Source organism: Myodes glareolus, chromosome 21, assembly GCF_982192425.1.
Source record: "Myodes glareolus chromosome 21, mMyoGla1.1, whole genome shotgun sequence".
Classification (NCBI taxonomy): domain Eukaryota; kingdom Metazoa; phylum Chordata; class Mammalia; order Rodentia; family Cricetidae; genus Myodes; species Myodes glareolus.
The window spans coordinates 43,489,220-43,511,634 of NC_142046.1; the positions used below are offsets into that span (position 1 = coordinate 43,489,220).

Sequence of the window (22,415 nt, forward strand, 5' to 3'; positions counted from 1 at the left end):
CTGTTAGTGGAGAGGGGAACATAATAGTACCCTGAGGCCTGGGAACAAAGGCAAAGGACAGACAGCTGCTAAAACTTGTGAAGACTAGAGAAGTGTTTTCATGTTTTAGGATGAGTGAAATGAAGAAAAACAGCTTGAATGAGAAGGCACAAAGAATAATTGCAGCCCTATATTCAGTTCCCTGCACAACTGTTGGGGGAAGCTACTCATTCATTTCCCAGCCACCTAGACTCAATATAACCACACAGAAATTGTATTAATTAAATCACTGCTTGGCCTATTAGCTCTAGTCTGGCTTCTAATTGGCTAGCTCTTACACCCTTAACTAACCCATCACCATAATCTGTGCATCATCACAAGGTCGTGGCCTACCGGCAAAGTTTCAACAGGCTTCGGTGACTACATGGCTTCTCTGTGACTCTGCCTACTCTCTCTCTATAGATATCTCTTCCAACCTGGCTATATTTTGTTAAACCATTGGCCGATAGCAGCTTCTTTATTAACCAGTAAAAGCAACACATATACAAAAGGACTTCCCACACCATTTCCCCTTTTCTATTTAAATAAAAAGGAAAGTTTTAACTTTTTTTTTAGTTTACTTATTTATTTATTTATTTATAAAAATTTCCACTTCCTCCCCTCCTCCCAATACCCTCCCACTACCCCCACTCCCTCTCCTCCTCCCTCTCCAGTCCTAAGAGCAGTCAGGGTTTCCTGCCCTGTGGGAAGTTCAAGTTCCTCCCCCCTCCCTCCAGGTCTAGGAAGGTGAACATCCAAACAGACTAGGATCCCAAAAAGCCAGTACACGCAGACGAAACAAGACCCAGTGCCATTATCAATGGCTTCTCAGTCAGCCCCCATGTCAGCCACATTCAGAGAATCCGGTTTGATCACATGCTCGTTCAGTCCCAGTCCAGCTGGCCTTGGTGAGCTCTCATTAGATCAGTCCCCTTGTATCAGTGGGTGAACGCACCCTTCACGATCCTGACTTCCTTATTCATGTTCTCCCTCCTTCTGCTCCTCATTTGGACCTTGGGGGCTCAGTTCAGTGCTCTAATGTGGGTCTCTGTCTCTATCTCCATCCATCGTCGGATGAAGGTTCCCTCTGGTCCTGCCTTCCTTGCTCACGTTCTCCCTCCTTCTGCTTCTCATTTGGACCTAGGGAGTTAAGTCCAGTGTTCCAATGTGGGTCTCTGTCTCTATCTCCATCCATCGCCAGATGAAGGTTCTATGGTGCTATGCAAAATATTCATCAGTATGGTTATGGGCCAAGGCCAGTTCAGGCACCCTCTCCTCTGCTGCCCAGGGAACAATCTGGGGACCTCTCCTTGGACCTGGGAACCCCTCTAGAATCAATTCTCTTGCAAACCCTAAAATGGCTCCCTTAGTTGAGATATATACTTCCCTGCTCCCATATCCATCCTTCCTCCCTCCCCCCATCCCATTCCCCCAAGCTCTCCTGAATCCTCCCCTTCTCCCTTCTCTCTAACCATCTCCCCTTACTCCCATCCCCCCACCCCCTTGCACCCAAGTTTGCCTGGCAATCTTGTCTACTTCCAATATCCAGGAGGATAACTATATGATTTTCTTCAGGTTCACCTTCTTATTTACCTTCTCTAGGAATTTTAACTTTAACATAGTAAAATTACATATAACAAAGCAGGTATCAAGCAAGAATAACAGTTACAATATTTATATCTACTTTATCTTTTATCATTATCTAAGGAAACCTATAACTATCTATTCTTCAACTCCGTCAAAGACACCAGAAGGATATATTACCTAAGTTAACAGGAAGTGCATTGTAAGCAACTTCCAAAACTCTAGAATTGACAGAGACATCTTGCTACCTGGACAGTCACCCAAAGGTCTTCTGTAATGTTGCAGGCACCCATCTTCAGCCCACTGGCCTATAGTATCCAGCAGACTTTTCCATGAAGCAGAAAATTTCAAAGACAGTTCCACCTATATTGGCAATTTGCCAGTTTCTTCTGTGTCCTGCAGAAAGTCTTACACACTCTTTCATGAAGCAGGAGCCCCGCGGACTGCGGCACCTTCTTTACGCAGCTGCAGCAGTCATTTCTCTGTGGGTCCTGCAAGTCCCGTCAAGCAGTTCAGGCAAGAGCAGTTTCCTGCCCAAACGGCTACAGGTTAGCAGAGAGCTGAAATGCAGGAAAGAAGGGGAGAAGGAGGCAGCCACCTGGTTTGTTTGTACAAATGCCGAGCTTAGGTTAGAAACCAACCAGGAGTAGAACACAGATGTTCTCTCAGGACTGGAGAGAAAAAGACAGACAGACAGACAGACAGAGAGATTTGAGAGTTAGAAATAAAAAAATGTTACATTCAAAAATTGTCTACCACTTTCCAAGATTTTCAGTCTTGATTAGAAGATTGAAGCTGTGTCCTCAGAAATACAAAATACTTTATTTCTGTTGATACTGGTAAAGGGGGTTGTTGTTTTATTTATTCAGATATTGGGCTTAAGCAGTAGTAGATCACCTAGGGAAGGTTCTCAGCCAGCAGCTGAAGATGGGCCTTTGAAGTAGAGTTACACTTAGAAATGCAAATTGGAGCTCATCAGCAAATTGATGACTTTTGCTGTGATAAAAGGTGGTGCTTTAAGTAATGATTACAGAGTAAGAAAAAAAAATAGAACCAGTGATGGCAGAAAACTGAACCCAATTGCTCTTTCTAATGTATGTTGCACCTAAAGATTTGACCTGTCAAGAGACAGTCACAAGATGAGAGGCTACTAAGTTTCAGGCCTACATTCCCATACAAAAGCATCAAATATTTAAAGATGGACCCACAATAAGTTGTAAGAGCTGGAAAAACCAGTGATCTACAGCAACCAAGGTTATGCTTGCTAAAGAAAAGTCACATTCAGAATGCAGGACATTTTGTGACATTTTTCTTGCCTTTGTGCTGCTATCATCCTGGCATAGCATATGTTTGGAGGAAAGGGCCCAACTTTTGGTTCCATCCCTACTGACGAAAGAACATGGCGGAGCTTGATTTTGGTGATGTGGTCATACCTAAAAGGAAAGAGGACTACCAAGTATGTTCTTTAGCAGAGTGGCCATCTAGCCAGCTAAAACACTGCATTTCCAACAGGATGAGTGAGAGGAGCTATGGAGAATGATGAGCAGTCCTTGCACATCTTTTGGCTATGATGAGGTTACATGCAGAGTTTCAAACACTACAGTAGTCCTTAAAATGTGAAATTAAATACTTAATTATTCTACTGTTCATACCAAGTTGCGTGTCACTGATTTCTGCTGTTGTTCTATGAGAAACTAAATATATTTAAGAAAGATTTAAGTAAATTCTCTCGACCATCTTTCCAGAAGAATCAGTAATAAAAAAATACTTGAATTTTGTAAGGTGATTGCCATTTATGAGCCATAAATACTGGGCTATAGAAAATGCCCTGCAGTGGACCTCTAATCCCTGTCCACGAGTCTTCTCATTATATGATCAGGGGATAGTAATTGCTTTGTTGCAAAGAAATATGTGAAGTAAGATTTGTCTATTCTTGCTCAGTCTTGATTAAAGAAGAAAAATTAACAGGCTTACATAGAAAGGAAACAGTCTTAATTCAAAAATTGTTTAGGTGCTATTTTATAAGTTGGTTTTTCTTCATACAAATAAGAAAGGTAACTGATGTATGATATTTAAAGTCATCCAATTTGTTAAGCAAGGAGCTTAAAGACCACAGATTTGGCTATGTCTGCAGTGCTTTCTGGTAACTAATATACAGCAGTAAGTAATATTTTGTAATGGCTATTCTGTAGATATTGTCCGTTTTGAACATTAAATAATTTTCTGTTCCTTATAATTTAAAATGTCTACGTATCTTTCTCCCAAATTTTAATCCTCAGAAATGTCTTGTGAAAACTTTTAGACATCTCTTGAATGTCTTGTAAGGGCCTGGTGCCCATTTGGATGGTAGCTCCTATTAACTGCATCCTCTGTGAGGGATAAACTCATGTAACTCTGACTGAAGTTACAGAAGGACAAAAGAGCTGAACTATGTTTATGGCCCTTTTAAAGGCCTTAATCCCGTTACTAAAGAACCCTTTGTGGCCCATTAACCTCTTCAACATGAATTTTGCAGGGATACATTCAAAACATGCCATTCTGCCCTTGCTATCCCCACTGCCAAATTCATGTATGTAACCTTCATTCCTCAAAAGCTTGTTGCATTTCAATAACAACTTTAAAAATCCTAAGTACAAAGTCTTGCTTGAATCTGTAGATCAGATACAGATGGGACTCAAGGTACAGTTCATCCTGTAACACATTCCTTACCAGTTGGAAGCCTATAAAATCAAACACGTTATCTGCTTAAAAATATGATGTTAGGGAGCTGGAAAGGTGAGTTAGTAGTTAAGTAGTTAAGGCTGCTCTTCCAGAGGACCAGAGTTAGCCTCCCAGAATCCACATAGCAGCTTACCTTCTGTTTGTCCAGTTCCAGAGAATCCCATGCCTTTTTCTGGCCCTCATGGACACTGCGTATAAGTGATATACAGAAATATATGGCAGGGAAAGCATCTTTACATATAAAATAAAATTTTAAAAATATTCAATGATAAAACAAGTATAGGATAGACATTCCCATTCTAAATGGGAACAATGAGAAAGGAAAAGGGGATAACAGGTTCTGAGCAAATTTAAACCCAGCAGGGCAAAGACTAAATCATGAGGCATGAGAATCTTGTTTGAGTCCATGTCTCATCTTCTGTACACCCTCAAGACTCTAGGCAATCCAGCCCATTTTTCTCTCTGTAAGTCTCTGGTTTGGATGACATGCCTTTGATTCTACCAGGCTAAAGTTACACATTGGTCACTCGAGCAGTCTGAGGTCTGAGTAGATCCTCTACCCTGACAACTCCACAAAACATTGCCCCTGCAGGGCATTCTACAGTGACTCAAAAAAAAAGAAAGAAAGAAAGAAAGAAAGAAAGAAAGAAAGAAAGAAAGAAAGAAAGAAAGAAAGAAAGAAAAGAAAAAGAAAAAAGATCTACTAACATTTACAAAGAGGTTAATCTATAACAGTATATTATATTTGCCATTTCTTTTGATCATTCCAGTAAGAATCATTTATTTATTTATTTATTTATTTATTTATTTATTTATTTATTTATTTATTTATTTTTGAGATGTGTCTCACTGTGTAGCCCTGGCTGTCCTGGAACTCATTATGTAAAACAGGCTGACCTTGAACTCACAGAGATCTGCCGCCCTGTCCTGGACTTAAAATCTGAACCACCCTATCTGGCTGCTTTTTATTTCTGAGAGAAGCTAAGGTCTAAAAGTGGAGCAGGGAGCAAAACTGGATTGTAAAATGTTTGAGAATAAATGTATAGAATGACTTACAAATGGCTGTGGTCCAGCTAATCCAACAATGACTGCCTTGGAACAGAAGGTCCAAGAATCCAGTAGTTGTTTAGTCCACGAGGCTGGGTGTCTCAGCTGGTCTTCAGTGTACACTGGGATCCCAGAGAAGTAGACGCTAATGCCAGTGAAAGAATGAACGTGATAGTGAGGTGAGAGCAAACAGGAGAAGAGCAAAAGCTTCCTTCTTTCACGTTCTTGTGTAAGCTTCCAGCAAAGGTGTGGCCAGATTTAGAAATGGATCTTCCCACCTCAAAAGAACTGACTGAATTATTGACAGAAGTTTCTGTCCCTCCCAGTTCTGCAGTCATTCAGTCCCAAAGACATACACAGAGGTCTACATTAATTATAAATGGATTGGCCTAGTAGCTCAGGCTTCTTATTAACTCTCATAACTTATATTAGCCTATAATACTTGTCTGTGTTAGCCACGTGGCTTGGTCCCTTTTTCAGCGAGGCAGTCACATCTTACTTGCTCTTCATCTGGCTTCCTCTGTGTCTGGGTGATGACTGTGGACTGAAACTTTCCTCTTCCTATAATTCTAGTTTCCACGCCTCTACTTCCTACCTGGTCGCCATCGCCCCACCTATACTTCCTGCCTGGTTACTGGCCAATCAGCATTTTATTAAAAATAATACAAGTGACAGAATAAAAGACCATTGTTCCACAGCACTGAATGAAAGGTGTTCCTACCTCAAAGATCCAGATTAGAAGTGGATCTTCCCATTTTTAATTAAGCAAAAATTCCTCACAGATGTGCCCTTCAATTTCTGTGTTTAGTTACAGATGTGGTCAAGCTGATAACCCAGAATAGCCATCACAAGTCTACTTGTCAACCTGACACATAATCATATCTCCTTATGTCGTCATTAATTTCCAAATGAAAATAATAACCGGGTCATAATTAAACCTAACATGATACAACTGCCCTTCATATAACCACAAATACATTATAAGTTTAGAATGTGTGGCAATATCCCTTAAAGGACATTCCTTTAGTATCTAAAACATAAATATAATAATTATTGATATTTTCTTATTTGATGTTATGTAACAACTAAAAAACTGAATAAAGAAAATATAAATATCTTTACAAATGCATCTTTATAAAATATGACAGAACCACTCATTTCAATTATAATCCTCATTTCTACAGTTGGTTGCATGGCCGTAGCTGGTATTTATAACTATATTCATATACTACCCATTCTGTAATTCATCCACCCTTGGCAAGAACTCCAGCAGGTCTTGGCTCTTTTCCTGGAGTAATGACCCATTCCTTCATTCCCAAAGGGGCTGTTGTCATTTCCCATGGATTTTAGTCACAGGATATAGTAGCACCAAGAGACACCCTAAAGGATCTCCTTCACTCTAGACGTAATCTTTCTTACCTCCGTTGTGGAGATGCAATCCAATTTCCCTTTGATAATCTGGTTCAATCACCTGCCTAACACTTAGTCCTTTCTTAGCCTGTTGGCTTAAGGGTGTCAGAAGCACAAAGTGGCCAGGGGGGTCTGAGCTTTCAGTCCAACGGAATGTTTGTCTTGCTGCTGGCAGGAGCACTCTCCACTCTGGAACCAAAACTTTAAAAGTAGTTCTTCATAGTTCACCACTTAGTATCCTGAGAAATGGACGACAGTACTAGCAGTAGATAACCAGACTGATAATATGATCGTCTAACTGAATATATCCTAGATAAGTCCTCGTATCCAGTGGGTGGTCGGGTGGGGAGTTTATTACGGTAGTATGCAAAGAATGGTTGAAGAAAGAGCTATGTGCAAGCCAAAATATATGATCTTATTTACTAAAAAAAAAGTAAAATATATGCTCAGTTTGCTAACATTGTATGACAGATTTTAAAAATAGATTGTGTATTAATTAACTTTTGTCTAAACTGCTCTATATTGGTGTAAGTAATATTTATTTTCCTTCATGAACTGTGGCACTTCCTGTTGAGCATTTTTTTGTGTAAACAGAACCTTCAGTACAACTTTCATATCCCTTAATCTTGGAGCAATTTAAAATATTTTTAAATTGAGACTATGTTTTATACACTCAACATTTATTGAATCCCCTAGTAAAAATCATTGGAAGAAAGCCATAATTTTTTTCAGAATATTGGGATTAATGCTTGAAGATGATTGAAATAATATTTGAACAATGTAGGGTATTCTAGATGGCTTACAGACATTTGAAGCTCTCTCCCAGTATAAGAAGTAAACATCTTGGGAAAAATTAAAAATTAGAGCATCCAATGTCGGCAGTAGGAAAAAAATTCAATTAACAGAATTCTATCTTAATATTTATGAAACTTACGAAAACTTGAACAGCTGTATGTCCAAAATTATTGGAAATATGGTGGCATACTTTTGAAGAGGACAGGCTGAAATTTTTCCTTAATAAAAGAAAGTCTTTTTTATTAGAATTTTTTTCATGTATATTAATGCTTTGCTGCATGACACACATGCATGGTGCCTACGGAGACCAGAAGAGGGCATTGGATCCCTCAAAACTAGCGATACAGAAGGTTGTGAACTTTCATGTGAGTGCTGGGAACCAAACCCAAGTCCTATGCAGGAGCAGCCTTTGCTCTGAACTGCTGAGCTAGCTCTCCAGCGTCAGAATATTTTTTAAAATGAAGGTTTTGCTTTATTAATGATACTCAGAGTGTGCTTGAATAACCCTTTTTTATAAATTGACAATATATAGTATTATACATTTGATCTCCATCATGTTTTGCTGTTGAAAGCCAAGAAAGAATACACAACCCTTTGTGACCCAAGTACCTATATACCTGTTTATTTCTTAGATTCTGGTAGACCACTTGTTTTGCTAGTCTTTGGAATTAGAAGGAGTGTCAAGTACACAGAAGCCAGAGTCATCTCGGCCAGATGGTGTTTGATACAGATGGATGGTTAGTTGTCATGCAGATCTCCTAGTTGGTAACTTGTTGCTGCCATCTGACTCAAAGAATCATTCACACACACTGGCTGTCAAAAGCATCTTCTCTTCTGTCTGTTTTAGCTGTCATGTCTGTGCTCTGTACAGAAGTGTTGACAAGACATTACTGTTGTACATTTTCAATGTGGTTGTTAGTGAGTTTTCTGTTTGCAGGGTCTTTGATAGTACTGGAATGCACTTGCTTTGTAATTGTATGTTTTAAAATACTGTGATTTGCATTGATTTTTCTTATCTTTTAAAAAGATTTCATGCTATTTGTTTATTCACAATCATTTGATTTTTTTAAAAAAAAATTAAGTAAACTTGTTTTACTTAGTTTTCAAGCATCAAAGCAAGGTCATCATCCCTCCATTCCTTCAAGGACATTTTTGAAGACGTATCTATTTCTCAGATATTTCATTAACAATTTAATTAACTTGTTACTCAATTAATATATACCCAGCACCTCAATATATGCCAGACACTGTGTGATACTAGTGATTATAGAAATAGTCTCTGCTCATCAGACATGAAGATAAGACCAGAATACTTTAACATAAACAACTACATGAAATGACCAAACATGCTCTACTATTTGTCCAGCTACTGTCAGCATATGTGACTTTAAAATACATTATCATCTGATTTAAGAAATAGTTCAAGACTTTTATGTGAGATAGCCATTGATATATTAACTTTTCCAGCTATTGAATACATTATTTATTATAATATGTTATAAGCAGATGTGCTGAAGTGTGTTTTTAAGCTAGAGAGAGAAGATGGAAATTAATTGGCAGAAGTGTTCTGAGTTGGTTCCAAATGAACATACATGGTCTTTTGGTTTCTTCACTAAAACTGGGGAGGGAGCATAATAGATGAAGAATGGGCTGAGACTTGAATGATTTAAACATTTATTCTCAACCTATCTCTAATTTTCTGCTTTTTTAAATCTGGTTACTTGCTCACTGAATAGCAGTAGGATATATATGCCCATCCAGATACAGTGAAAAATAGGTAATTATTGGAATTACTTATTGATGTTTATGAAGAATTTTGAGTTCTTTGAAATAAAAATGTCCTAAATGCATGAAGTGCATAAGGAAGACCTTAACATATTGCTGATTCTTTCACCTCATGAACTGTAGGTAGCCCAGATAATTTTAAGGTATTTAGAGCTAACTAATGTTTGCACCCTTTTTGTAGTCGGCTTACCACACTCATTCCAGCATCTTGGGTGCCAGTGTATGTCTTATTCTGGGAGCGTGGCTTTGCATTAGACCTAAATATCTAGGACTTGAATTCTCTGATGCTGAGACTCATCATTGATTCTTTCTTCTACTTAATGATAATCAGCATATATTTAACATCATTTATGGAGTCCTGTGGGGGATGTCAAGTTATGTAAGATTGGCCCCACGCAACATACAAAGTTAACATCCCAGTGGGGTTACTTACCTGCTCTGTAAGTTATTCATGTTTGAAGTGTCTTGTCTATAAAAGTCCTTCTTTTACTTGGGTGTGTTATTTTTCTTTGATTTCTTAAATTTGTTTTGTTTTGTTTTTGTTTTTTATTTATGATTTCTTACATTTGTATTTGAGACTTAAGGAACAGATCTTTATTTATAAAGAACTTTAGGCTTACTCGGGTTCTGAAAATAATACAACTTCATTAATTGTGAACTTTTGATTTAGTCAATTGAAATCAGACATCTAGTATATACCAAAAGTTGCTATAATTATTAGAATTCTTTTTATATTTTAAGGAATTTATATTTAGTCATTTGTTCCTCCAGTGGTAGAAAGATGCAAAGACTTTCATAGTATGCTTTCTTAATATAACTTTTAAGAATGTACTAGTTAATTGTTATACAACATTTTCAGGTTTTTCTTGAAGGTTAACACATTTATATGTCTATATTCCTAATACATATGTCATTTTCATTGTTGTTTTCACAGCCAATATAGTAAAGTAGCAAGATGGGTGGAATAAAAATATAAGGGGATTATGCCACTTAAAATCTATAAGTAATATTTTTATGTAATAAAAATTAACTTGGTGTTCTTGTTTCTGGACACTATATTTTCAGAATCCATATTTGTTCCTTTGGTTTTCTTAATATTTACTTCTAGCTACTTCTTTTGTGGGTTTTTACTCTAAAATTAATTTTAGTATTTATTTAGAAGATATAAAAGTTTGTCTTAAGACTGATGTGTATTTTTAAAGCACAACTTTAATGCAAAATCCACTTAACCATTCATGTTTTTTTTCTTACTTAACAAGTATTAAATTTCAAATTACAGTACATTTGTCTTTACTAAAAGACCAAGAAAGCATACTGTCAATCTCTTGACTGAAATCTTTAAATAAGGCAATTTTTAAAAGTTTTATAGTGTTCTAATTGTTTTAAGTCGCTGATATGGGGATCACAAGTCAGTCCCTGGAGCCAGTCAGTGACCTGTGAATAGGTTTTTCAGTGACCTGGGCTTCAGGCAGCTCCAGCGCTTATTAATAGACAGTAAATGCATCTGTCGGTGAGTATCAGGCTAACTGGGTTGGGCTTTGTTTTCCTTCAGACTGAGAACTATGAACAAAGAATACGCGAGCAACAAGAACAGCTGTCATTTCAACAAACTCTTATTGACAAGTTAAAATCACAGCTACTTCTGGTGGATTCCAGTCGAGGTATTTTCCTTTCTTCTTTTCTTCCGTTTTTAAATGTATTTCTGAATTTAGAGAAAAGGTAAATTTTGAGTTTTTCTATTTTTTGTACTTTATTAGTTCTGATGCAGAAAGCATAGTACAACTATACATTATGATTATTTAATTGAAATTTGTAGGACATGGAGAAGTGGACACTCACAAATCTGTAGACTGAAACCTTGGATTGATAAAAGTTCCTAGAAGGCACTTTGCCAGTGAATAACAGAAAGCTTTTTAGGAAGTTGGTGCCTTTGAGATGAAAGTAGCCGCCCTAAGAGGATAGACAGGGTGTGCAGGTGCTGGAAGATGGACACACATTGTATATCACAGTGCAGTTCTAGAGATGGAAAGTCAGAAGAGGCCTCTGAGCTCCCAGAGAGCTGAACGTGTACTGTGCCCTTCCCATTCCTGTCCTATGCTTCTCTCCCTTTAAATGTCATTTGAGTAAACCAGTAAATAATCCAAAAACGTAAGTTACAGTGAAACAACTGGGTAGCCAAGAAAAGCAGTGATAATAATTGTTAATTTACCATCAGGAAATATGTTCATGGTCTGCAGCAAAGTAAGATATAAAAGTAAATATGATTTATTTCATGTGTACAGAAAAACATTGCGTTTATATGTAGAAATGCAAAAGATAAACCATAATGTTAATTAGAAAAGTTCATAAGTGATAAAAATTAGATAGCTTTTTTATTTTTTAAATAAATTTTTAAAATGTTTATTCATGAGTCTGTACCACATGTGTGCCTAGTACCTACTCAAACCAGAAGGAGGTGTTAGACCTCCTGGAACTGGAGTGAGTAGGTGATCATGAGTCACCATGGGATCCTCCGGAAGGGCAGCAGTGCTCTTAACTCTCCAGCCTCTTTTCGCCATAACTACATTTTCAAATTTTCTATAAGCAGAGGTTTTTTTCAGGTATAATTATCTTAAACAAGAAATGCACACCTAAAAAGTGATGTATAAAAGTTTAACTGGCCTGGGAATGTAGCTTGGGTGGAGCACTTAGTGCATCCCCAGCCCCATCACCCCCCTCCAAAAAGGAAACCTAAAAGTTTAGCTGTTGATAAGTAAAATGTGAAAAAGCATAATTAATTCTAGTCTTCTGAATTCTGTATATTTTACCCTTGGCTCATGGGAAAATAAGTGTTTAGTGGGAAGGAAAAACTAAATGAACAACTTGCCAAGGTAAATATTACATAAATATTGAATATTGTAAAACTAGGACTTATAATTTATTCTTTTGAAATTACTGAGATGTTTTTGTTTGGCTTGTTTGTTGACATTTCATTGTTATTGTTTGGTTGTGGGTTTTTTGAGACAAGGTTCTCTGTGTAGCCCTGACTGTCCTGGAACTCGCTCTGTAGACCAGGGTAGCCTCTTCTCAGTGATCTGCCTGCTTCTGCCTTCCTAGTACTGGAATTAAAGGCATGTGCCACCATGCCTGGCTTCAGTTATATTATAATTATTTTTCCAGGGTTTTGTACTGATGTACAAGTGTTTTGTCTTACAGATAACAGTTATGGCTATGTACCTTTGCTTGAAGACAGTGAAAAAAGGAAGAATAATTTGACTCTTGATGAACCACATGATAAAGTGAAACTAGGAACACTGAGAGATAAGCAGTCAAAGGTAGGAAGTGCTGTCAGACTCGCTCTTAAGAGAGTGAGGCTTCACAGACTTACCATGTATTTAGTCTGTATGCTCCCACAGTTTGAGTGGGTAGGACATGGGAAGAAAGTAGGTAATATTTTCCCTAACATTGCTTCTGCAGAAACCAACATTTAAATGCTGATATGCAATATATCTTCCTTGTTTCAATGACCTGCCACTGAATTTTTTTAAGAAAAATGTTTTAATTAGTTTTGTGTATATATGTGTGTGTGTGTGTATGTGCACGCACGCACCATCTGCACACTGTATCAGATCTCCTGTAAGTAACTGCAGACAGTGTGAGCCACCATGTGAGTGATGGGAACTGAACCCAGGTTCACTGTAAAAGCAGTAATGCTCTCAGCCACTGAGCTGTCTCTAGCCCCTATTTTGTTATTTTTAATTACATTTATGTGGGTATCTATATGTGGATATATGCACGTGTATGCAGATGCCCATGGAGACCAGATGCATTAAATCTTCTTGATCTGGAGTTACAGTTGCTTGTGAGCTGTATGAAGTAGGTGCGAGGAACCAAACTCTGGTCCTCTGCAAGAGTAGTGCATACTATTTACTAATGAGCCATTTCTCTCCAGCCCCTTACCACTAGAACTCTAAACAAAGTTCTGTGTTTGCAAACGTGACATACCCTCCTCAGTAGACTTACTTATATTTAAAATAAAGCTTAAGCTTCATATTTCCTGGTTTTTTTAAAGGATTTGTTTTGTTTGTGTGTTTGCATGTTAGTGTGTTCTTTGTGTATGGGTGCCTGTGCCTGTTACACACTCACAAGAGCTAAAAGAGAATGCCAAGTATCCTCCAATATTACTCTCTGCCACTGTTAAGGTTTATTTGTGTGTTTTGTGTGTGTGAATGGTTTTGCCTGTATTCCTTTGTATACACCACATGCATACCTGATACCCATAGAAGTCAGAAGAAATCATCAGATTCCCCTGAACTGGAGTTTTGAACCACTCTGTAGACCCTAAGAAACAAAGTTGGGTCCTCTGAAGGAGCAACAAATGATCTTAACTGAACCATCTCCCCAGCCCCAGAGGTGGGAGTCTTTTCCTCAGTCTAAGGCTTGCATTTTCTGCTAGGCTGGAAGCCAGAAAGACCCAGCAATCCTACCTCCACCTCTGTTGGTGCTACGGTTACAGGTAGATACAGGCGCTCTGCTTGTTACTTGAGTACTCGGATCAGAACTCCAGTCCTCATGATTGCATACAAACACTCTGCCAAACCATCTCTCCAGGATCCCTAGTGGTTCCCCATTCTCCTCGTAAGCATCATAAGCTATGAGATGAAAGTTTTAGCAATGTAATGAAACTTTAAACTGAGGTAGATGGCTAGACAAAAAATGATGCTAGATTTAAATAATTTTCTGTTTTTTTCCTTCAGCTTCCTTTGCTTGGCTAGCTTATTTCCAAAGAATTAATAATACTGTGCCAATTATACTGTATTTATGGGCAGACTATGGAAAAGGCCTAAAGAAATAAGCTCTGGGTAAGGAGTAAATATCAGTTCAGTGATAATCATCATTATCCTTGTTAATAAAAGAGAGACATATGTGAAAGCCATATTTTAATTCTTTAATTATTGAATAACTCATGAATTTCATTTTCTTGTGCTATAACCATTTAATAGAAATAAAATTAGAGTTTAAAATTTAAAATTATTTTAAATTTCTCTTCTTTTATGTACCTCAATCCAAAGGTCTAGTGAACCCTGAGTATATAAACAAGAAGTCTATTCTTTTTTATGTTCATATTTATTTTTCTTTTCAAAATGTTTCTAATTGAAATGAATTACATCATTTCCCCCTCCTTTCCCTCCCTCAAGCCCTTCCTAGCTACCCTCCATTGAACTACTCTCACTTGTCCCCTTTATCAAATTAATAGCTTATTCTTCCTTGACTATATATAGTGTATATGTTTTCTTTGATTTTATATAGTGTGTGTATACATACATACATACATAATTTGCTGAACCCATTCTCGGTTTTTGTGTATATACGGTTTCTGACCATTCTTAATTAGACAACCAGTAATGGGGCTTATTCTTGGGAGAGGCTAATTATCCCTCTTTCATTAGTCATTAGTTGCCTATAGTTCTTTGTCTAGGGGTGGGACCCCACAAAAATTTCCTCACAAAAGTTGACACGTCCACTAATACTACCATCGTTCTAGTCTTGTTTATGCAGCCATTTCCTGGAGAGAAGTTTCACAGCCGACTTCCTGATATTCTGGCTCTTACAGTTTTTCCACTCGCTCTCCTGTTAGGTTCCCTGTAGATGCACAAACAGTGGTGTAGAGGTGTCTATCAGGGCTGGGCTCCCCACTGTCCATCGATCTCTGCACTGTGTCCAATTGCGGTTCTCTGATGGTTTCTATCTGCTAAAGAGAGAAGCTCCTTGAATTTGGGGTAGTAACTGTACTTATCTGTGGGTGTTAGGATAAGATTTAGAGTGGAGTAAGGAATTATGCTGGTCTAAGGAAGTATGATAGTAGATTATTTTCTAAGGTCCATGACCTTCCTAGCCCCAGGAAGTTGGCTGGATTTCCTGTAGCGGTCATGATTTCCCTCCTGTTAAGTGGGCCGTAAGTCCTATTATACAGCTGTTGATCGCCACTGACGTGAGTGCCACTTATTACACCTGTGTGTGTATCTTGCCTTGTGGTAATTGTCATGGTTCATAGGTATTCCAGCTATTGTATGTTGTGCCCCCATCCCCACCCCACCATCTTGCATAGTATATTCTAGAATCAGGGAAGCAAGACCACAGACTTTCAGGTCAGATCCTGCTCTAGTCATCCAGTTCTGTGTCCTAAGTGTGAGGTGTCTTCAGCCCACCTTTACCTCCTGCGAGAGAAACAAGTATTGTTTGGGGAGTCACTTGGACTGTCCTGACCAACCTTTCAAAAGGAGAGTTCCTTATACAGTGTGTAGTTCTTGAGGAGAGCATTATCAGCCCAAGTGGCTTAACTTCCTTTAGTGTATATGAATATGTATGTATGTATACATATATACTTATGTAGTGTATATGAATATGTATGTATGTATACATATCTACTTATGTAGTGTATATGAATATGTATGTATGTATACATATATACTTATGTAGTGTATATGAATATGCATGTATGTATACATATATACTTATGTAGTGTATATGAATATGTATGTATGTATACATATATACTTATGTAGCATGGCTTTCTCAAACAATCTTGGTGTTATTTGTCCCCCTTTCCTCCCCCCTCTGTGTTGACTACCCCCTTCCCTGTTACTCCTTTACCTAGTTTATATCTCTGTACTCTGCTACCCACTGCCCCCCAACACACGCACACAATGATTCCTTTATACTTTTAGTTTCTGTGGTTACTCCATGTTGTATAGTCCCTTCTGAGCATTTGGAGTTAGAAACCATAAATGAGAGGGAACATGTGTTTGTCTTTCTGGGTCTGAGTTACCTCACTCAGTATAGTCTTTTCTAAGTCTTTCCATTTACTTGAAAATTCATGATTTCATTTTTCTTACAGGTGAACATTATTTCATTGTATATATGTACCATGTTTTCATTATCCATGATTTGTTGAAGGTTGTTTTAGGTTGTTTCCATTTTCTGACTTTTGGGAATAGGACGACTGTGAACGTACCTGAGCAAGTGTGTGTGGAATGGGATGTCAGGTCATTTGGCTATGTGCCAGGGAGTGGTATAGCAGACCATATGGTAGATTTATTTTTCCTTTTTGAGGATTCTCCACACTAGTTACCAGAATTACTACACCAGTTTGCATTCCTGCCAACAGTGAATGATAGGTCTTCTCTTTACGTCACCACCATTTTTGGCAGTTGTTTTGTTGATCTTAGCCATCTGACTGGGGAAGATGGAATCTCAAAGTAATTTTAATTTGCATTTCCATTATTGCCAAGGATAACAAATACCTCTTGAGGTATCTCTAAGCCATTATTATTTCTTCTAGTGGAAACTCTGTTTAGATTCCTAGTCCATTCATTAGTCCATTTTCCATTGGGTCATTTGTTCCTTTGACTCTTTTTTTTTTCTTCAGTTTTTTGTATATTCTGTATTTAATCCTCTGTCAGATGTATACTGGCAAGGATTCTCTCCCAGTCTGTGGATTTCTTCTCTTGCTTGATTGTTTTCTTGACTGTGCAGAAGCTTTTTACTTTTATGAAGTACCAGTTGTCAATTGTTGGCCTTAATTCTTGGGCAAGTGGAATCCTATTCAGAAAGTCCTTTCTATACCTGTATCTTGTTGGCTATCACCTATGCTTGCTTTAGCAGTTTTAGTGTTTCAGGTTTCTGTCCCACCCAATCCCACAGCCATTCAGTCCCAAAGAAACACACAGAAACCTACAATAAAAATAAATTGGTTGGCCTATTAGCTCAAGCTTATAAGTAACTAGCTCTTACAACTTAGATTAACACATAATTCTTGTCTGTGTTTAACCACATGGCTTTTGGTACCTTTTCTCAGTGCAGCATTTTCATCTTGCTTCCTCTGTGTCTGAGTGGTAACTGCAGACTGAGCCTTTTCTCTTCCCAAAATTCTCTTAATCTGGTTGCCCCACCTATACTTGCCTGGCCAATCAGTGTCTTATTAAACCAATACAACTGACAAATCTTTACAGGGTACAAGAGCATTATCCCATAGCAGCTCTAATTTTATTCTTCTGCCTATGGACATCAGTTTTTCCCAGCACCATTTGTTAAAGACGCTGTCTTTTCTCATGTATGTTTTTCGCTTTTTGCCAAATATCAGATAGCTGTAGTTGTGAGTACTCATGTGTGGGTCTCTGTTTTATTCTTTTGTTTCCTTGTCTGTTTATGTGCTGGTATCATACTGTTTTTATTACTATGGTTCTATAATGTGTTTTTAAGGATAATTAGATTTATTACATATTTGAGAGCTGGCTATATATTCGGTGTAAAATAATTGACCCAAACTTAGAGAAAATATTGGCTAATCAAGCAATTGAAATTAAAATCTTTTGCATTTACGTATGTTTTGATCTGTACTTAATAAGTTATAGTTAGATTCACTTTTAGGTAATACAGATGAGTATAGAATAGAATCCTAGAAATATAACTTTAAAATATTTTGTTATTGTTTTTTTTTTCAAAAATGAAGGCAGTCCACATTTAGTTACTCTTTTGTAAAAGTACACATTTGCATGATGAGAATAGGAAAGGATAGAGGAATGGATAAGATATATTTTAATATGTTGATAATATTTAAATAAAACCTCTCTTTCTAGAAGTTGCACTTCTAATCAGTCAGATTTCTGTATGAATTATTAACAGAAATGACTTTAACCAGTAAGAGAAGGATTTACTACTAGCCATACTACTAGCCACCTAGAGTCCTGTTGTCCATATGTCTGATGAATGGCTTGGAGTCTTGTTTTCTTTGAACTATTTCCGTTAGAGTATGCAAGAGAGGGAAGGCTGTTGAACACTTTGGCAGATTGCACTTGTGTAGCCACCTAGAGACATGAATTATGAAACAAAGGATTGAGAGATACATGGTGAGGAGACGTCTTGAGAAAGTTTGGCTTAGAAACTTAAAATTGGGCTAGGGGTTTAGCTCTGTGGTTGAGTGTTTGCCTAGTATACATGCATCCTGAATTCAGTCTCCAGTATTGCAGTCACTCAGCCAATCAATAAAAATCATATTTATAGTTCAGCCTGTGTTTGTGCTAACTCTATACAGAGAGTATGCACGAGTCCTTGTTCTTCTGAAAAGGTCATTAAAGGTCAAGACAACAAGGCCCTATCATTAGATTACGTTTAGGATTCTACGTAAAGTTAAAATAATGTGCCTATTTTAACTTTATTAACTGGGTTTCACCTCTTGTTCACCCCAGTAGTTATATATCTTTTACAGTGCCTGTCATATAACATATAACTAATCATAAAACTAGTTACCCTAAATGTATTAAAAACTTAACAGCATAAAAACAAATTATTTTCTCAATTTCTGTGTATCAGAAACTCAGGAGTGACTTAGCTGGATGGTGTGGCTCACGATTTCTCACGCTGTTGAAATCAAAAGTAGGCAAGATTGCAGGTTGAAGGCTTCACTTGTTGAAGGGTGTACTTCCAAGATGGCTCACTCACATAAGTTTTGGCAGGAGGCTTTGGCATATGGGTGTCTACTCATAACCTGGCAGCTGTCTTTCCTTAAAGTAAGGGATCCAAGAGTAGAGAACAAGTGCTTTCCGTGACCTCGTCACAGGAGTCACGTGCCTTCACTTCCACGGTGTTATGTTCTTTAGAAGTTGTCAGCTGCTCCAGGAACAAAGACCTGAGTTCTCTCTCTTAAAGAGTATAGCAATAATTCTTCGTATGTATTTATATATTTAAAGTATCACAGGCATTGTAGGTTACAGTCTGAAAAGGAAAATGCCAATAGCGAGGAGTAGAGTAGAGGGTTAGCTCCCCCATCAAACGATGGCAATGAATTCAGTTTCCTGAATCTTATGACTACACTCAAAAGGAAGAAATACCATGGTCTATGATGTTAAGAATTTGAAAAATTATAACTTGAATATAGACTTTTATGAGAATGTTAATGGGTGATGAATGCTAGGAGAACTGAAAAATCATTGCATATTATTACTAATTTTTATAAGCAATTTTAAAAATTGAAAATATTTATAAATCAAATTATGATGGACAATTTTGGCAGGTGGTGTAAAGTTGAACACCATTAAGCTTTCTGGCTTTCTGTAGTTTATAGAATCTTAGATTGATGTGAGATTCCCCTCTCTATGCTGTAAATACCATTGGTAAATAAAGAAACTGCCTTGGCCTGTTGATAGGGCAGAACTCAGGTAGGTGGGGAAAACTAAACTGAATGCTGGAAGAAAGAGAGGTGGAGGGCTGGAGAGATGACTCAGAGGTTAAGAGCACTGACTGCTCTTCTAGAGGATCCGGGTTCAATTCCTAGCACCCACGTGGCAGCTCACAACTGTCTGAAGATCCAATTGCAGGGGATCTGACACCTTCACACCAATGCAAAGAAATAAACCATAAAAAGAAAAAAAAAATTTAAAAAAAGAGAGAGGTGGAGTCAGCAAGAAGCCATGTAGCCCCACCAGAGATAGACACTGGAACTTTACCTGGTAAGCCACAGCCATGTGGTGATACACAAATTAATAGAAATGGCCAGTAAGAAGCTAGAGCTAATGGGCCAAGCAGTGATTTAAATAATACAGTTTCTGTGTGATTATTTCAGGACTGAGCTGCTGAGTGGCCAGGAAACAAGCAACCTCCTACAACATTAGCTAGACAGGTCTAGGTCTTGAGTGGCATCTTCGTGCTTGTGTTGTATGCATTTACATACTTCAAGTGATTTCCATCAGAAAGTTAGATCTGAATTATTTCGTCTAAGCATAGTACTATACATCTAAGAGAAGAGATTGCAGTAAAATTGACAGTTACTCAAATGTTAAAAATGTTGTCAGCCAAGCAGTGGTGGTTGCATACTCCTTTAATCCCAGTACTTAGGAATCAGAGGCAGACATATTCCTATGAGTTCGAGACCAGCCTGGTTCTACAGAGTTAGTTCCAGGACAGCCAGTGTTACAAAGAGAAACCCTGTCTTAAAAATAAAAAAATAAAAATAACTGTGTCCTATTAATGCTCACCTTTGTCTTCCCCTCTTTTATTATCTAGAAATGGTAGCTGGATTTGGTAAATGGTGGTATATGCCATCTTGGAGCTTATAGAAAGCTGAAAAAAGATGTGTTTTTGTGTGTACTGTGTTAGAGAATCCTTGCCTTTTCAGATGAAGCAAATGTCCCATTCTAAGGGTAGAACCAGTTTTATGTATTTTTTGGTTTTTTGAGACAGGGTTTCTCTATAGCTTTGTTGCCTTCCTTGGAACTAGCTCTTGTAGACCATGCTGGCCTTAAACTCACAGAGATCCTCCTGCCTCTGCCTCCTGAGTGCTGGGATTAAAGGCGTGCACTACCACCGCCCAGCCTGAACCAGTTTTATTTTTATTCAGTCATTAATGTTCAAAGATTTTTTTTCTAGAGTTACAGAATTAAATATCACAAATTCTAAGAAAAATGTTGATATCTAGAGCTTTTTAATAAGTTCCTTAAATTTAAATTAGTATTATATACATGCAAATATAATTATATACACATATATAATAATTTTTAGAAAAAGAAAATGAGAAGTGACATCTTCTCTAACATTTAAGCAAATTTGAATATGTTAGTATGGCTTTCTTTTCTCTCATTATGCCCCCAAATTGTCCCTTCATCATATCACCCTCCTTCTCCTTTTTAATTGTAAAGCCTGCAAAATGGAATTGGCATACTCTTTCCTGCCTCGGTTTCTCATGCAAAAACATGAAAAGACTGTTTCCTCGGTAGGTAAGGAACAGCATCCCCATCCCACCCACCCCAGCAACACAGTCTAGCTTCTCTTGCTGTTGTGTTAAATTCTGTCATCCTAAAAGCTCTCCACATCTAGTCTGAAGGTTTTATTTTTCAATGTTATGGAATACACCTACATTCAGTTTGTTGTATTTTGGTTTTGTTTTATGTTTTCTTCCTTAAATTATATGCTAAGAATCCAGCCTCATGTCCACAACATAGTTGTATGGGAAAGCTTTTAACTGTTGTGGGTATTGTTCTTTGATAATGCACCAATATTGGTGAGAGGAAGTTCCTTTTCTTTTAATTTTGTTGGCGTGTGTGCACACACCTCATGGTGCACATGTGGAGGTTCTGACATCCAGTCAGATCAAAATCCAGTAGTCAGGTTTGATGACAGGTGCCCTTACCTGCTGGGCCATCTCACCAATTTCTTAAACATCTGAAGCCACTTCAGTGAACTTTTTACCTATTTAAAAGCCAGTGGTCTGTCTTACATTTTGACTGTCTTTTTACTCATATGATTTTATGAGCTAGCCATTTGGGGAATATTGATTTACCTAACTATATAGATTATAGATCTTCCAAGTGTTGACTTATTAGATAATATTTAAAAATCAAATTTAATATAATTGTCAAGCACACTACAGAAACCTTTAGCTATTGGGCAGCTGTCAAACTTACTATAACAGGTACAACTTTTCCAAATTTTAATTCTCACTTGAAAGCTCAAATTTTATTATTGGCAACAAGTCTTGTCACTTGTTTTCCTTAAAGTGACAGGCTAGCTTCATTTGCTTTTGAGAAAATGTCTGAATAACCATAGCCTGCATGTCATTCATTCTTTGAAGTGAAAATAGCATTCTATTAAAAAAAAAAGTGACTAGTTCAGCTTGCAGCTCAAACATTACACAAGTTTTTCCCCCAAGACAACCCTTGCACTTGAAGAGAACGTCAGCAGATTCTCTCTCAGTTGCTTTAGTGCCATCGGTGTAGATACCAGTGCGGTAAACACTGCAGATACCATCTTAAAGCTATTGTGAAAATAGTTCAGCTAATGGATGGCATTATGTGAGTTTAATCATTAACCATTTTGCAGCTGCCAAAAGAAATCATAGACCACGGTAGAGAAAAGTGTCTTTATTAGCTGTAAAGTAGCAAACAGCAAGAACGCATTTGCCTTGTTCTCACCTGGGCAGGAGGAGGATTACATAGGAGAGCCTGCATGGATGCTTGTGGTTATGTCAGTGGAAAGGAGTCCTGCACTTTAAAACAAGCACCAGTTCTGCTGGATCTTTGAGA

General features: G+C 37.6%; 1 protein-coding gene across 3 annotated transcripts in view; it reads left to right on the forward strand.

Moving 5' to 3' along the window:
• The window catches only part of Tank (TRAF family member associated NFKB activator), a 76,387-nt gene that overhangs the window by 36,694 nt on the left and 17,278 nt on the right, over positions 1-22,415 (forward strand). For all 3 annotated transcript variants that reach the window (XR_007230307.2, XM_048425697.3, XM_048425696.3), the window contains exons 3-4: positions 10,913-11,021; positions 12,556-12,674. Coding sequence is in view for 2 of the 3 variants with exons in the window: in XM_048425697.3 (XP_048281654.1) it covers positions 10,913-11,021; positions 12,556-12,674 (228 nt within the window). In the remaining variant the exon portion in view is untranslated. The remainder of the gene's footprint in view (positions 1-10,912; positions 11,022-12,555; positions 12,675-22,415) is intronic.